This window comes from Coenobita brevimanus, chromosome 97 (genome assembly GCF_032717465.1).
Source record: "Coenobita brevimanus isolate Jiangsu-jjx chromosome 97, ASM3271746v2, whole genome shotgun sequence".
NCBI classification, from domain to species: domain Eukaryota; kingdom Metazoa; phylum Arthropoda; class Malacostraca; order Decapoda; family Coenobitidae; genus Coenobita; species Coenobita brevimanus.
In genome coordinates, this window is record NC_137050.1 from 38,093,936 (window position 1) to 38,110,528 (window position 16,593).

General features: G+C 40.2%; 1 protein-coding gene and 1 pseudogene across 1 annotated transcript in view; one reads left to right on the forward strand and one right to left on the reverse strand.

The window, feature by feature from the left end:
- LOC145413658 (uncharacterized) overlaps window positions 1-16,593 on the reverse strand; it is a 365,386-nt gene that overhangs the window by 75,952 nt on the left and 272,841 nt on the right. Inside the window, exon 5 of the mRNA XM_080283314.1 lies at window positions 673-891. Within this exon, the coding sequence (XP_080139440.1) occupies window positions 673-891 (219 nt within the window). The remainder of the gene's footprint in view (window positions 1-672; window positions 892-16,593) is intronic.
- On the forward strand, window positions 15,606-16,385 carry LOC145413749 (cytochrome c oxidase subunit 3 pseudogene; annotated as a pseudogene).

The window sequence follows — 16,593 nt, forward strand, 5'->3', positions numbered from 1 at the left end:
TGTTGAAGTAACTGCTGAGATGGACGTTGCGGAAACCGAATGGAAAGGTGAAGGGTGGAATCAACAGCTTACGAGTGGATAAGGTTAGATGTACAGCTTAGAAGTTCATTGATGAATAGAAGGAAGAGAGTTGGTGATAGGACAGAGCCCTGAGGAACACCACTGTTGACAGATCTAGGAGAAGAACGATGGCCGTCTACGACAGCAGCCATAAAACGACCAGAAAGGAAGCTATAGATGAAGGCACGGATAGATGGATAGAAACCGTAAGAGGGCAGTTTGGAAATTAAAGATTTATGCCAGACTCGATCGAAAGCCTTTGAGATGTCAAGTGCAATGGCAAAGCTTTCGCCAAAGTCCCGAAAGGAGGATGACTGGGAGTCATCTCTTTAAACCTGTGCTACAATTGTTATAAGATTTTATTACCAAAATGGCAGATGTTGTTAAGTGGTTTAAGGGTATGCCAATTGGTGTTTATTTTATTTACACAATATATTTTTGTAGAAACTGCTTTCTTCTGAATAACCAACTAGTCCTGTCCTTCTGCAGCCTATTCACTCTTCTGTACTAGGTGACATTCAGGTTTACATGAGGGTAAAGCTAACAAGAGTGGTTGTATCTCTGGAGTCATTATACAATTAAAGACAAAGAAAGTGGTGGTGGGTAACCAACAAAAACACCAAGGTCGCAGATACAGCAGAGCTCCAGTCACACAACACAAATGTACGAGACACCGAAGAACAGTCGTGGATCTGAAGACTGCTGCATTTTTCCTGGTGAACGTTGCTGTAGGAGAGTGTGGCTGTGACTTTCTTGAGAAACACTGCTTGTGTCTTGCCACACTTGAGGAAACTGGTCCGATACACACAGGAAAGGAAGGTTGCTCGGATGCTGTGTAGGGGAGAGAGAGCGTGCATTAGCGTTAAGCTACAAGAAATCAACTACAGAAGTTCTGTTCAGGACTATGAATTGCAGGGAGGGCAGCCTCATGGCTGAGGGCACAATGGCAGGAGGATTTATGCGAAGGATTAAGGTATCTGACTATAAAAATAAATTCAGTCTCATGGTCCCTCCCTCCCTACCCCCCAGTAAAACAATTCCATTCCATCTAATCCATTGCCTTCCTAACCATGCTCACCAGTTTACCCCACTTGACATTTTATGTTATACTATATTTGGAAATATTTATTTACTGCCTCAAAGCACTAATCCAAACACACCTATATTCACAGGGTATTCTGTCCTCCCTCATCCCATCTCCCACCAACATTCTGCTTCATCCCACCAATTCCTTTAATCACTATATCCAGTTCTTTTACCCCCTTCCTTCTGACGGTTTCATGGAGCGACGCAGATCACGCACTCGATAAACGGGTTTGTTATATGTTGGTGAGTCTTGTGGATGGTCATGAAGTCTGTTGTTACGAAACAACAGCAACACCATCAACAATGACTACTACATTGTTCCTTGCATTAGCATGGGACTGAGCTTGGATCCTTTGGAATATGAGTTCGGTTCTCTAACCACCTTACCACCACCTCTCGTATCATATAAATACATGTACAGTTTAGCAAAAGACAAGACAGAAAAATCTACTGGGATATGCTTACAAAGTGTCGAGAAAGTGTTAGAAGAGTGGCAGTAGAAGTGCCTCATGAGAGACTGAATTAAGTTTCGGAGAGTCGTGCTAAAGGTGTAGCAGGTGGGGGGAGGTGTTGCACAGCGAGAAATTATTACACGAGAGAGGGAGAGGGGGTGTGGGAAGAAAATGAGGAGGAGCAGGAGGAACAAGAAGAGAAGCGGACCTCTTTGTCTTCTTGTCTTTGTCCTGCCTGGCAAACTTTCTGATGCCTGTCTTACGGAATTTCCTCTCTCTCTCTCTCTCTCTCTCTCTCTCTCTCTCTCTCCAATCAGTGTGTCAGATTTGGCTTTGAATTAGCTTCTATCTGAAACACGGCCCGATTTAATGAGGGGACACAAGGGACAACTGCCCAATGCCTCCACAACTTGGTAAGTTTCATTAACCATGTGTTACTTTGTAAAACACCAGAAGATCCAGTGAGATTAGGGTCAAAAGAACCCTAGTCTCTCTACTGCAGGTTAGGGGAGGGACAAAGTATCTTTTGGCGCCCATATTCGATAGAATTATTTTCCCAGTGCCTAAATCTGCCCTGGCACGGACAGCATTTACAGAAATTATCCAAATACTGATGGTAATATTGATTTTGTGTGAGACTGAGATTGTTAGTACTGTACTGACAATACAAATTAATAGCAGAAACTGTACTTGCGGATTTTAAAATATTTGATTTTTTTTTTTTCATCAGTGTGAGATTACGATTGTCACTGAAATTTCAAGCTGTAAACGTGGACATAACGTACACGTTTCCTGCAAATGCTGACAGCAGCAGTGGGTCAGCTGCCCAAACAGAAAGTGACATTCAGGCTGTCAAGAGTGTCACCATTAACTATCATGGTCCGAACAACTTCAGTAATGTTCAAGCTAACGCCAGATACTGTTCAGCTGAGTGAGTCGTAGGGGCATGAATGGTATGTGAGATGAATAATAAGTTTAAGCATGGTTAGTGCTAACAATATCTTTTGATATCATTACATAGAAAAGCCATCATTATTATTATCATCATCATCATCCTCAATATCACGGCCCCATTATCATCATCATTACCATCCTTAATGTCTTAGCCCCTTCATCATCATCATCATCATCATCATCATCACCCCATGCCAGTACTGTTAATGGCGAAGGTTAGATAGAGAAACAGAAAAAAGGGAAAACCACAAAGATGCCAAGCGAAAAAATGGGCTACACCTCCGTTCACTAATCATTCACTCTTCCCAAAAGTGACAACTCCATCAGTCTTAACCCTCAGGCGGCAAAAGCTACTCCCAAACTAAAGAAGAATGAGTGGTGGTCGCAAGAACAGAATAGTTTAAATTTCTGCTGTCCTCAACGAATTAAAATGAATGAAGGGTTACCTAACTAATCCGACAAGAAACAAAGGAAGGTCCCATGCAAAGGTAGTCCTGCCTGCGAGATTTGTCCGAAACACTGAAGGTGTAAGGTTTCGTTGTCAATTAAGATACTGACAGTATAATAAACACTGACCGTTTTGCGGGGCGCCTATAAAGACTAGGTCGTTCAGAAAGTGTTGCCAATTTAACTTTCATTTCACAGGTTCTATGAATATTCTCACCCATTCAATGACAAGTTTTAGCGTCTGGTTACAAGAAATCTGACTATATCCTATTTTTTTCTTTTTCAAAAAATTGCTGATGTAGAAATTTTGTACTTTGCTGGGGCGATTATATTATTTTACAATTTACCGACAGTGTAGCAGTATTTGATAGCACATCTAAATACAGTATATGTATGGCTCTGGATTCAGCAATCCTTCATTCAAGATATGCGCTGGCACAATCACTTTAGCCTGGCCTGAAACCGGGACGAAAACTGCTCCTTGTGTATATACTGTCATAGTTTAGAAATGCAGTTTTAGTTACAATAACGAAGGAGGTGAATGCACTAAGGAAATTGAAATATGGAAGGCAGCTGAAGTGGATGTTATTGACTAATATTACTGATGGACGTTTCCTTATTTGTGTGTGTGTGTGTGTGTGTGTGTGTGTGTAATTCACCGAGTCGGTCAGGATCACTTGATGGTCGTGATCGTCAGCATTTTACCCTCCCGGAAGGGAGCTGAGAGCTCATATAGTCCGATCTAAGGGCAAGGCTGTGACCTTCACACACCCACACACCCGTCCCCTTGCTCAAGGGGGACAGTAACCACCCACTTTGTCAGAGAAACTTTTCGCAACCTGAGCGAGGCGCGAACTCCCGTCCACCAGTTGGCAAGCGAGAACGTTACCACTGCACCAGCGAGCGGTGTGTGTGTGTGTGTGTGTGTGTGTGTGTGTGTGTGTGTGTGTGTGTGTAATTCACCGGGTTGGTCATTATCACTTGATGGTCGTGATCGTCAGCTTTTACCCTCCCGGAAGGGAGCTGAGAGCTCATATAGTCCGATCTAAGGGCAAGGCTGTGACCTTCACACACACACACACACACACACACACACACACACACACACACACACACATATCCCCTTGCTCAAGGGGGACAGTAACCACCCACTTCATCAGTGAAACTTTTCGCAACCTGAGCGAGGCGCGAACTCCCGTCCACCAGTTGGCAAGCGAGAACGTTACCACTGCACCAGCGAGCGGTGTGTGTGTGTGTGTGTGTGTGTGTGTGTGTGTGTGTGTGTGTGTGTGTGTGTGTGTGTGTGTGTGTGTGTGTGTGCGTGTGTGTAATCGTGATTATAAATTGAGAAAATAATTCGTTACTAATCGATTACAAACCCACAAATTACAAAAACAGGTCAGCCGAATACTTACAAAAATAGGCTACACCAAATTCTGAATTAGCACGGTTCTTTAATATTCAAATTGCCGTCTTGGTGTTTTTATCCTTCTATCTGTGCCTTCATCTCTAGCTTCTTTTCTTGTCATTCTATAAGCTGCTGTTCTAGACGACCACCAGTTTTCTCCTAGGGCTATCAATAGAGGTATTCCTCATGGTTCTGTCCTATCACCAACTCTGTTCCTCCTATTGATGATTGACATTCTGAGCTGTACAGTCACTCATAAAAGGAGTATTACCTCACCGACCAGTCCCTTGGTGCTTTAGTACGGTAACGCTGTAGGTCTTAATGAGTGAACCTCGGTTTCTGATATGTTTTCACTTTCTGGTCGACTAATGTAGCATTCCCGAGTATGAAAGTACTCATAATGATTTTGCTTTGATTGTTCTTTCTATCTATCTATATCCCGACGCCCTAATCCAGCAAAGGGTGGCCGCAGACAAAGTCACCCACCATTTGACTGCCCTCCCCCCAACTCACCCCCCCCTCCCTCATATACCTCTCAACTCCATCCCTCCACCTCATCCTCGGTCTACCCCCCCCTCTCCCTCCCTCCACCTCACCCACATACACCCTCTTAGTCAGTCTTTCAGTCTCCATTCTCTCCACATGTCCAAACCACCTCAGTGTATTTCTCCTAATCTTCTCAACCACATCCACATCCACCCCACAACGTTCCTTCACTTCTTCATTCGTCATCCTGTCCCTTCATGTCACTCCACATGCTCCTCTCAAGTAACTCATTTACACTGCTCTCACTCTTGACTTGTTCCCCTCTTGCAAGGTCCACGCCTCGCTTCCATACGTCAGGGTAGGGATCACAGTACTATCATGCAGTGACTTCTTAACTTCCATACTCACCTCCCTATTTCTCATCACTGCTTTCAGTGAACCAACAACCTTCCTTTCCTGCTGTACCCTTTCACGCATTTCATCCCCCAAAGTTCCATCCTGACTCATCACACTACCCAAGTACTTGAATGCACTCACATTCTCCATATCCTTACCATCCAACCTCACTGTACATTCTGTGACTTCATTCCTCTCAAACACCATAACTTTAGTTTTGTTTACATTAACTTTCAGCTTCCTCCTCCTACACGCTGTCCCAAACTCATTCACCAAACCTTGCAAATCCCATTCATCTTCACCCAACAATACTGTATCATCAACAAACAGCAACACCGGAATCTTCCAAATCTCACCCTCATTCATTAGATAACATCATGCTGGAAGTAGTGAGGGGTTATTGCGTACAAAGATAACTTACTTTTTAAAAATGCAATTTTAGTCTTTTGTCACATTTAAACCTACTGCCTGGGCATTTCTTTGTGAATACCATATTCTTCTAACGGAAGTAGTAAACTTACGCCGCCAGTAATGATAACATTCCATCCTGTAACATGTGACGTTATATATCATAATTCATGGTGACACTAGCAACTGGGAGCTACTATGTCAGAACATATCCCAGGAAAGTCATTAATTATATCTGTACGCATATATGATCTGCATCCTACTATCTTCAGCTATTAAAAAAATCCCTTGAGGTTACGAAAATTTATAAGCATCATGCACCATGATGGTAATTATGTGACAAACTCCATAAGTATGATGTAGCAGTGACTCTCTGTTGACCTACCGGTAATTATGGTATGATGTGTTTTGGAAAGACATATAAATATAACTGTGACTTCGATTGCCATAGATAATCATCTGGATTCAGTTGAATGATGTCACATTGTATGAACTAAACAAATGCAAAACTAATGCTAATCGCACGAATACAAATCACACCAAGGGTAAAAAATAATGCGCCATTTACGCTAAGAGTGCTTGCTCATTTCACTGACAACACTATACTCACCTCCTGACTCACTTCGTGTCATGACATGTTTTTATTACCGTGACATTATCTGGTTTCATAGGCTACAGTACGTTTACGATGAAATATTTAATGTTACTGTAGTGAACTTATGGGCTATATCAGAGTTTAAAAATACATTACTCTCATGATTTTAGATGATACTCAAGACAGTGCAGCCCCTTATCTTTCAAATATCAATTTCAGTTCACTGTAGGCGCCATGTTCATGATGAAATACAAGATTTATTTAAATGAATTGGGTCTAACCACCACTGTTCGAAAAGTTATTATTATAACCCTCTTCAGTGGTATAACTCTGCCCATTACTATGAATGCATAGTAATGGGCATTCCCTCAAGCTATAACCCCCTTCCTCCTCCCACCGGTGCGTAGTGCTGGGCATGCCCATTACTGCGTACGCACAGTATTGGGCATGCCTCAATACTATGCCCGCAAGTAATACCCCCCCCTCCTCCCCCGAATATCAGGGCACACACACCCTGGTCAAATCTACGCAGGCTGAAGATTTTTAATCACGAGAGCTCGTACGTCCACCATGTAATGTTGCTACTTGGAAAATGTCCAAGGGAAGACGAGACCAAAGTGAGTGGCCTTGACCAACTTTCATACCAGGGTAGCTTTCACCTAGTTAAATACTTTCTCACTCTCTCTCTCTCTCTCTCTCTCTCTCTCTCTAATTTCTTGTTATCCTCTCTGTTACCACAGTCAAAATCACTATACAGCTATATTTAACACCACCACCACTATTACCTGATTTAAGAGACGTTTTTTCATACAAAGGACAAATCAAAACAAAGTGAAACATTTGTAGACATTTATTCATATTACTTTCCAATTGCATACATTCTAATCCTGGACATATCAGGCACTGTGCATCACTCAGGTACAGTGGGTGTGCACATTTAATGCAAAATATCATGGGTACCTTGTGTGGGTCACACAATCCAAGCCCAATATTATCAATGCATAGTAGTGGGCATGCCCGCAAGCAATAGCTCCCAAACCTCCCCTTCTCTCCCTCTGATTTTAGGCCACACCCTCCAGTCCATAGCTACGCGGGTCACACCTCCCCCCCCCCCTCCAAATCTACGCTGGCTGAAGATGTTTAATCATGAGAGCACACACGTCCATCTCGTACAGTACCAACTGGCTAAATGGCGAAGGGAAGGAGAGACCAAGGTGAGTGCTTCACCAGCTTTCATACCAGGGCAGTTATCACCTAGCGAAATAAACAGCAAAAACATATTCGTTTGTAGGATGCTTTAACTGACCTTGACCGTGGTAGGATACTTTCACCGAGGCGAGTGTACTAAAAAAAAAAAAGTATCGTGTAGTCTCCTCTCTCTCTCTCTGTCTGTCTGTCTGTCTGTCTGTCTCTCTCTCTCTCTCTCTCTCTCTCTCTTCATTCTCCCCAGTTTCTTCTTATTCCCTCTGTTAGCCTACCAGTCATATTTACTCAACAGCTACAATAACTACCATTAACACCACCACCAGTATTACCTGATTTAAGAGACGTTTTCTCATAATTATATAGGACAAATTAACAAGGTTTTGTTCTGAAGTGTGGGTCGTCACCCTCATTCTAGAACTTGGACAAATCAAGAACAAACGTGAAACACGCGCACGCACGCACACACACACACACACACACACACACACACACACACACACACACACACACACACACACACACACACACACACACACACACACACACACACACACACCATAAACTTGGTCATACATTGCCTAGTTTTGTGTATCACTGCCTTAATATGATGTGGAGAAACTATCTATCTATCTGTCTATTGCCAGACGCCTTAATCCCATACGGGGTGGCCGCAAACAAACAGCCTCGACGTCGCCCTGTCCCCCGCCATTTCATTGCCCTGCTCCCAACTCACACCTCCCTCTCTCATATACCTCTCCACTCCATCCATCCATCTCATTCTTTGCCTCCCCCTCCCTCTCTCCCCCTCCACCTCACTCACATACACTCTCCTTGTCAGTCTCTCACTCTCCATCCTCTCCACATGGCCAAACCACCTCAGTGTGTTTCTCCTAAGGCTTAATATCACATCCACGTCCACACCACAACGAACCTTTACATCCTCATTTCTCAGTCTGTCTCTCCATGTGACTCCACAGGCTCCTCTCAAATAACTGATTTCCACTGCTCTCACTCTTGACTTGTGTCCCTCCAACAACGTCCAAGCTTCACTTCCATGCTCACTTCCCTGTCATGTAGTAACTTTTTCACTTTCATGCTCACTTCCCTGTTTCTTATCACTGCTTTCAAGGAACCGGCAACCTTTCTTTCTTGTTGTACCCTTCCAAGCACTTCACCCTCCAAACTTCCATCCTTACTTATCACACCACCCAAGTACTTAAACGTACTCACATTTTTCCATTTGCTCCTCATCCAACCTCACTGTACATTCACTGACTTCACTTCTCTCGAACACCATAACTTTACTCTTCCCTACATTCGCCTTTAGATTCCGTTTCTTACTCACTCTCCCAAACTCATCCACCAAGCCTTGCAGCTCCCCTTTGTCTTCACATAACAACACAGTATCATCTACAAACAACAGTACAGGAAGTTTCAGTGGAGAAACATTGAACCTAATAGGTCAGAGTTGCGGAGCTTGTGGAAGAGCTTTTGATTATGGAATAAAAAGATAAAATAATTTATTGTCTTGATTACTTGTTGTTTACAGAGAACTGGTGAGATAGGTCAGAGGTATTTTATTTACACTTTAGAAGCTTGAGTAGGTGATTTTTACAGAAAACTGGTAAGACAGGTCAAAGATTTTTATAGAGATTTACAATATTTTTTTTCGACTGAGTACAACAGTAAATCGGTGAAATGGGGAGGTGGAGCAGGTTAACAGTCTCTCTCTCTCTCTCTCTCTCTCTCTCTCTCTCTCATTTTTGCTACCACCGGTAATGCTGTAACTGATACGATTCGCTGAAACGATATATCGCCGATATTTGCATTTTTTCCGATACAGTCGATATCGGGATATCGGATATGGGCGGAAGAAACATTAACATGATTTTTATTGAGGATTTCGGTCTTGTTTTGCCTGGTTCTGTGTGAAAGAATGTTGTTACCTTGCCACTGTTTTGCAGCTTAACAGCCTTACTCAGAATAATTAAAGGTTCACAGTAAGTGGGCGAGTGGGAAAGGAGAGAGAGGAAAAAAAAATTCTGAAGGCCGAAAACAGCGAGCTGAGAGTGAGGTACACTGCGTACGTGTACTGGTGGTGTGTGTGATGGTCGTGTGGGTTTATTAAGTAAACAGTGTACACTCGCTGTCGAAATAAGCGCGAAATGCCAGCACCTGTTTGTTACTGTATTCTTTATCTAGTAATAGTCACTCTTCTCACTGGAGTCTATATAAAGAAGACATTTCCTGCGTATAAGAAGGCAGTAGATGGGGGCAATAAGGGGACAGTAACTGAGACATGGGATGAACGACATTTAGCAACTTTGTTGAACCTCAGCATAAACAGTGAAACAATACTTTGCTTGATGGAAAAAGTTACATATAGATCTTGTCTAGGCTTTTTTTTTTTTTTTTTTTTACTACGCTGTACTTACAGGGTTTGCAATTGGTACTTGTTCTTATCTTACCTAATTGTCATTACCTAACTGTATCTTTACGGGAATGAGTCAAGCTCGTATTGTCCCGTATTTTGGACCATGTTTATCATAAATATCTTTAAATTTTCGAATTATTTTGGCACACACTATTTCATTCGGTAATGCATTCCACTGATCAACTGCTCTATTTGGGAAACTGAATTTTCTTACGTCTTTATCACCTCTCTTTCTTCCCCGTAGGTTATATACTCGTTTACGTCTATTTTCTCTTTTCCTGTGATGCATTTATAGAACATGTCATGTCTCCTCTTTTCCTTCTCTCCTGTAATGTTGGCAGGTTTAATTTTTCGAGTCTTTCTTCATGGCTAAGGTCTCTTAAATTTGGTGCCCATCTTGTAGTGTCCCTTTGTACCTTTTCGGTCTTATCTGTGTTTTTTGAGATGCGGATTCCAGACTGATGAATACTCCAGAGTTGGTCTGATGAATGTTGTTATCTTTTTCAGTATGTCTTCATTTATATATGTGAATGCTACGCTCATATTAGCAAGCAGTATGTACATGTTCCTTACCTTTTCATTTATGTGGTCAGCCGATGATAGTCTGTTATTGATAATTACTCCTTAATCCTATTTCTGATGTGTGTAGGGTTGAATTCCCTAGCTTATAGTTCCAGTCTGGTCTTTTTTCACTTTTACCAAATTTTATTACATGACATTTGTCCACATTGAATTCCATTTGCAATATATTGCTCCATTCATGAAGCTTATTTAATTCCTCTTGTAGCTCTGTGCAAGAGTCGGTGTTTGTAATTTCTCTTTGGTATTTTTGCAACATCAGCAAACATATTTAGGTAACTTCCATTCCTAATCTTGCTGCCTGTGTCATTTAAAAATACTAAAAACATAATTGGTGCCAGCACCGAGCCAGGTGGAACTCTACTTGTCATTTCTCTCCATGATGAGTAATTTCTCCTTAGCACTGTTCTCATGTCCCTTTTACTGAGAAAATTTTGCATCCAATCGTACAGGTTACCCTGGATTCCTCATTGATTGTACAGTTTCCATAAAAGTCTTTTGTGTGGTACTCTGTCAAATGCCTTCTTGAAATCAAAATATATGCTGTCTACTCACTCATCTCTTTTCAGTATTATTTCTGCAACTCTATCGTAGTAACTTAATAGGTTAGTAACACATGATTTTTCCTTTCTAAAACCAAAATGTCTTTCTGTTATCATGCTGTGTTTTCCCAGGCGATTTACCCAAATTCTTCGTATCAATTTTTCTAACATCTTGCTTACGACGCTAGTCAGTGATACTGGTCGGTAGTTTGGTGAATTTTGTCTTTTTCCTTTCTTGAAAAGGGGCACAGTGTTTGCTTTTTTCCAAATATCGGGTAGTTTTCCTTGTCTTAAGGATTCTCTATATATTAAAAGTAATGGGCTGCTTAGCTGTTTTGCACATTCCTGTAATACCCAACACGAAATCTCATGTTGGGTATTACTCGTGTGTGTGTGTGTATGTGTGTGTACCTACATACATGGATAGATAGACAGTTTATACTGCACACACAAAGGAATGGGGTAAATCGAAGTGTGAAAGTCTTTTGATGATATGTAGGTATGGTCGATCGTGTGTAAGTGTTTGTGTAAGTAAACAATGCCCAGATTCGAGCGTCATCTCAGAATGAATATTTACCATGGTGGAAGGGGTGATCCAAAGCGTCGCTCTCTTCAACCACAGAACCTTCGATGCTTAGCTTTTCAGAGTGAGTAAGATATACTAGACTGAAGACTCTTAAAATATACAGCAACATTACAATTTGTGTGTGTGTTATGCGAGCCACTAAATACTTATGTATGTGGTTGGCATACACTGAACTTAGACATTTATGCTTTATTTAATGGAAAGCTGCTTTAATCAGGATATATATGAGGATCAGTCTTAACTACTAGTGTGTGAAATCCAATCTCAGCAATGAAAGCAAGAGTATTTTTTTCCACTACTCACTAACTCTCGGCTGGTCTGGCCTGAATTGGCTAATAATAAAAATGTTACGTACTCTGGGTCACAAAAGTATCGGTGCTCTGGGGGTCCGATGCCTACGGGAAACATTCGAACAACTGCTTACATTACCAACATCACATTTTGTATGAACAGTGTTTATATAAACATACTATTTGCTAAATGTCTGCATGAGGATATTGCTAGCTGGCGATATATGACTCCTCCCGACGATAGGCCTACCAGCGTGTGGTAGGTCGGACACAAATATTTCACTGACCTTCGATCCGTAGTCCAAAATGTTTCGTGTATATTGTGCACCGATACTTTTGTGACCCATAGCACGTTTAAAATGGGAGCTATGGTCCCCAAGAGGGCCACGGCAGGATTTTAGGGGGTCCATGGCCAGGATTTTAGGGGGTCCATGGCAGGTAAGTGTAAGCAGTAAATCAGAGTGTCTGTGAAATCGCACTTAAAGTCCTCTTGCCAATTTCCATAATATGTTTATATGTATCTGGTTTCTCCGCCCTTCTACACATAAAATGTAAAAGCCGAAACCGATGGGATGTGGACCCAGATATGAGATGTGCGTTATTGGTGACTCAACCAGTGGATTGACTGAAAGCAAACAGTGTCACCCATCCCACTGAGAATAGTGTCTCATCGTGTAGTTGTGTTTTCGATGTATTTCCCTACTTCTATTGAGTGGAAGCACGCCCATCCTCCTGCAGATCACAGATATATGGAAATTCCTTTAGTTTCTAATTTCTAAAATGGCAGATTAATGCACTAGGTTTAGGACCTATGAATGAGAATGTTATTCTCTTTTAGAATTAATTAATGACAACTTGAGGGTATATGGGATTGCAAGACAGGGCTTCACCTCTTATGGAGCAGTTAATTTTTTTTCATGATCATGCGATAGTAGTTTTAATTCTTATTACAACTCTTGTAGGATATATAATGGCTAGGTTATTTTTTAATAGGTTTATTAATCGTTTTTTGTTAGAAAATCAGACAATTGAGGTGATTTGGACTGTTTTGCCTGCTTTGATTTTGATTTTTATTGCTTTACCTTCACTGCGGCTTCTTTATTTGTTGGATGAGGTTAATAATCCAAGTGTAACTTTGAAGTCTATTGGGCATCAGTGGTATTGAAGTTATGAGTATTCAGATTTTTCTCAGTTGGAGTTTGATTCGTTTATGGTTCCTACTGAGGAGTTAGGGGAGGCTGGATTTCGGCTTTTGGATGTTGATAACCGAGCTGTGTTGCCTTTCAATACTCAGATTCGGGTGCTGGTAAGGGCAGCTGATGTTATTCATTCTTGAACTGTTCCTGCTTTAGGGGTGAAAGTTGATGCTATTCCTGGTCGTTTAAATCAGATTAGGTTTTTAATTTCTCGTCCCGGTTTGTTTTATGGTCAGTGTTCGGAAATTTGTGGTGCTAATCATAGTTTTATGCCTATTGTAGTAGAAAGAGTTTCTGTTAAGTCCTTTTTGTCATGAGTTACATCTTCTGACGAAGCTTAGGTTAAATTTCACCAGATGACTGAAGTTTAAGTGTAGGTCTTTTAAACCTGTTATAGTATGATTACTTCTGGTGGGTAACTAAAAAGATAAGCTAAGATAAAGCTGATGGGTTCATATCCCATTTATGGGTATAATTCCCTCTTTTTAGTGGTTAAAAGTGGTATAGTTCTTAGTGAGGTTGACGCTGATAATGTCAACTTTGTAATTTAGATATTACCTATACCTGCGAAAGAAGTAGTTAATTAATTTGTGTTAATTAAAAGATTTTCTCTTTTGGATTTATTTTTCTTATCCTAATTTGTTGTTTTTTTCTACTTTAATTTCGGGAACTTTGCTTTCTATTTCATCTTGTTCGTGATTTAGGGCTTGAGTCGGGTTGGAGTTGAATTTGCTGTCATTTATTCCTCTTATGATTACTAAAAGTAACCAGTATTCTTCGGAGGCGGCTTTGAAGTATTTTTTAATTCAAAATTTGGGTTCTTCTTTAATTATTTTTTCAGCTTCTTTTATATTAATTTATTTTGGGGTTGCTTCTGTTATTTTATTTTGTGCTTTAATTTTAAAGTTAGGGGGTGCTCCTTTCCATTTTTGGTTTCCTCAAGTTATGGGTGGTTTGCTTTGGCCTCAGGCTATAATTTTGATGAGGGTTCAAAAAGTTGCTCCTTTGTTTTTATTATGTTATTTGGCTAGAGTGAGGACGATGGAAGTGTATTTTTCTGTGGCTAGGATATTGTCGGCTGTTGTAGGTGCGGTAGGGGGTATTAATCAGACCTCTTTGCGTTAGGTGCTGGCTTTTTCTTCAATTAATCATTTTGGTTGGATGCTTTCTTCTATTTTGGTAAGAGAAGTAACTATAGGTGTTTATTTTTTGTTTTATTCTGTGATTTCTTTATCTATTGTTGTTCTTTTTCATTATAAGCAAGCTTTTCATTTTAATCATCTTTTGACTTATAATTTTCCTGCTGAGGTGAAAATGTTAGTATTTTTTTCTTTGTTGTCGTTAGGGGGTCTTCCTCCTTTTACTGGGTTTGTTCCTAAGTGGTTAGTTATTCAAGAGTTGGTAGGGGCAGGAAATTTTGTTTTGTTGGTTGTGCTTCTTGGGTCTGCTCTTGTGACTTTGTATTTTTATCTTCGAGTATCAATTATGTCTTTGACTATTAGGACTCCTAGGTTGGTAATTTCTTTTGCGGACCAGCAGAGATTCAAATGGGTTATGCCGTGTTGTGTGTTTGTTAATTTTTTTGGACTTTTAATTCTGTTTATGATTATAATTGTTTGGTTGATTAGTTAAAAAATAACATAAGTTTGTCAGGCTTAAGTTATCCTGCGAGGATATCATCCGATCCATCAGATGGCTCCTATTTTGTGGCTGAATTTAGTTATTATGTTTTTAATTACGTTTATTGTTTTTATTGTAATGAATTATTATATTAGAGTTCCAAAAAAAAATTGAATCAAGGTCGGGGGAGATTGGTATTGTAGAAAAGATCTGAAAGTGATAGCAAGGTTATTCTCTATTTTTGAACCTTCCTCTGGCTTAATGGAGTTGGAATTAAACTGACTTTCTACTTTTTGGGGGTTGATATTTTTGCCCTATATTTATTGGGTTTCTCCTTCTCGGTGGTCTGTTGTGTGATATAAGCTGAATATAGCCTTGCATCAAGAGTTTAGAAATATTCTTGGGCCGAAATTACAAAGTAGAACTATTATTTTTGTTTCTCTGTTTTCGTTTATTGTTTTTAATAATTTCTTGGGTCTCTTGCCCTATGTTTTTACTAGATCTAGGCATTTAGTCATGACTTTAGGGTTAGCTCTTCCTCTTTGGTTGACTTTTATGATTTATGGTTGGTTTAACCATACTCAGCATATGTTTGCTCATTTAGTTCCTCAGGGAACGCCTGTAGTTTTAATACCTTTTATGGTATTAATTGAGAGTATTAGAAATATTATTCGGCCTGGAACTTTGGCGGTTCGGTTGATGGCTAATATGATGGCTGGCCATTTGTTGTTAACTCTTTTAGGGGGGACTGGCCCTTCATTAACTTCTTACTTTTTAGTTCTTTTATTTTACTTCTTTTGCTTGAATTTGCTGTTGCAGTTATTCAATCTTATGTTTTTGCCGTTCTAAGAAATTAACTAATGGCATCATCACATGGACATCATGCTTATCATTTGGTAGAAATAAGACCGTGGCCTTTAACTGGGTCTATTAGAGCGATAATATTAACTACTGGATTAGTTAAATGATTTCATCAGTTTAATATAGACCTTCTTGTTTTGAGGTTTGTTGCTGTTATTTTGACTATAATTCAGTGGTGACGAGATGTAGTACGTGAAAGGACTTATCAAGGATTACATACTAGAGTTGTGGTTGCTGGATTGCGGTGGGGGATGATTTTGTTTATTGTCTCAGAAGTTTTCTTCTTTTTTTCGTTTTTTGGGCTTTTTTTCATAGAAGGCTGGCTCCTGCTGTGGAAATTGGTATGACTTGACCGCCTAAGGGGATTATTCCGTTTAATCCGTTTCAAATTCCTCTTTTGAATACTATTATTCTTTTGTCTTCAGGAGCTACAGTGACTTGGGCTCATCATGCTATTATGGGGTCTAACCATAATGAAGCTCTTCAGAGTCTTGGTATTACTGTGTTTTTAGGTGTTTATTTTACGGCTCTTCAGGCTTTTGAGTATTTTCAGGCTCCGTTTACTATTGCTGACTCGGTTTTTGGATCTTGTTTTTTTTGTAGCTGCAGGTTTCCATGGTTTACATGTGATTATTGGTACTACTTTTTTGATGGTATGTTTGTATCGTCTTTATATGTGTCATTTTTCTCCGACTCATCATTTTGGTTTTGAGGCTGCTGCGTGATATTGGCATTTTGTTGATGTAGTTTGATTGTTCCTTTACATTTTTATTTATTGATTGGGCGGATAAAAATAAGTAAGTAGATTAGAAAGCGAAGTTTTGCACTTAGTTTCGGCCTAAGCTTTGACTATGTAGTCTCTAATTTTGGTAGAAGCCAAAGGAGAGGCTAATCACTGTTAATGATTGAATTGAAGTTATCTTCCTATCAAGAGAAAGCTTCTGTGGTGTAAGTATAACACGATACGTTTTCGCTGTATAGTTAAAA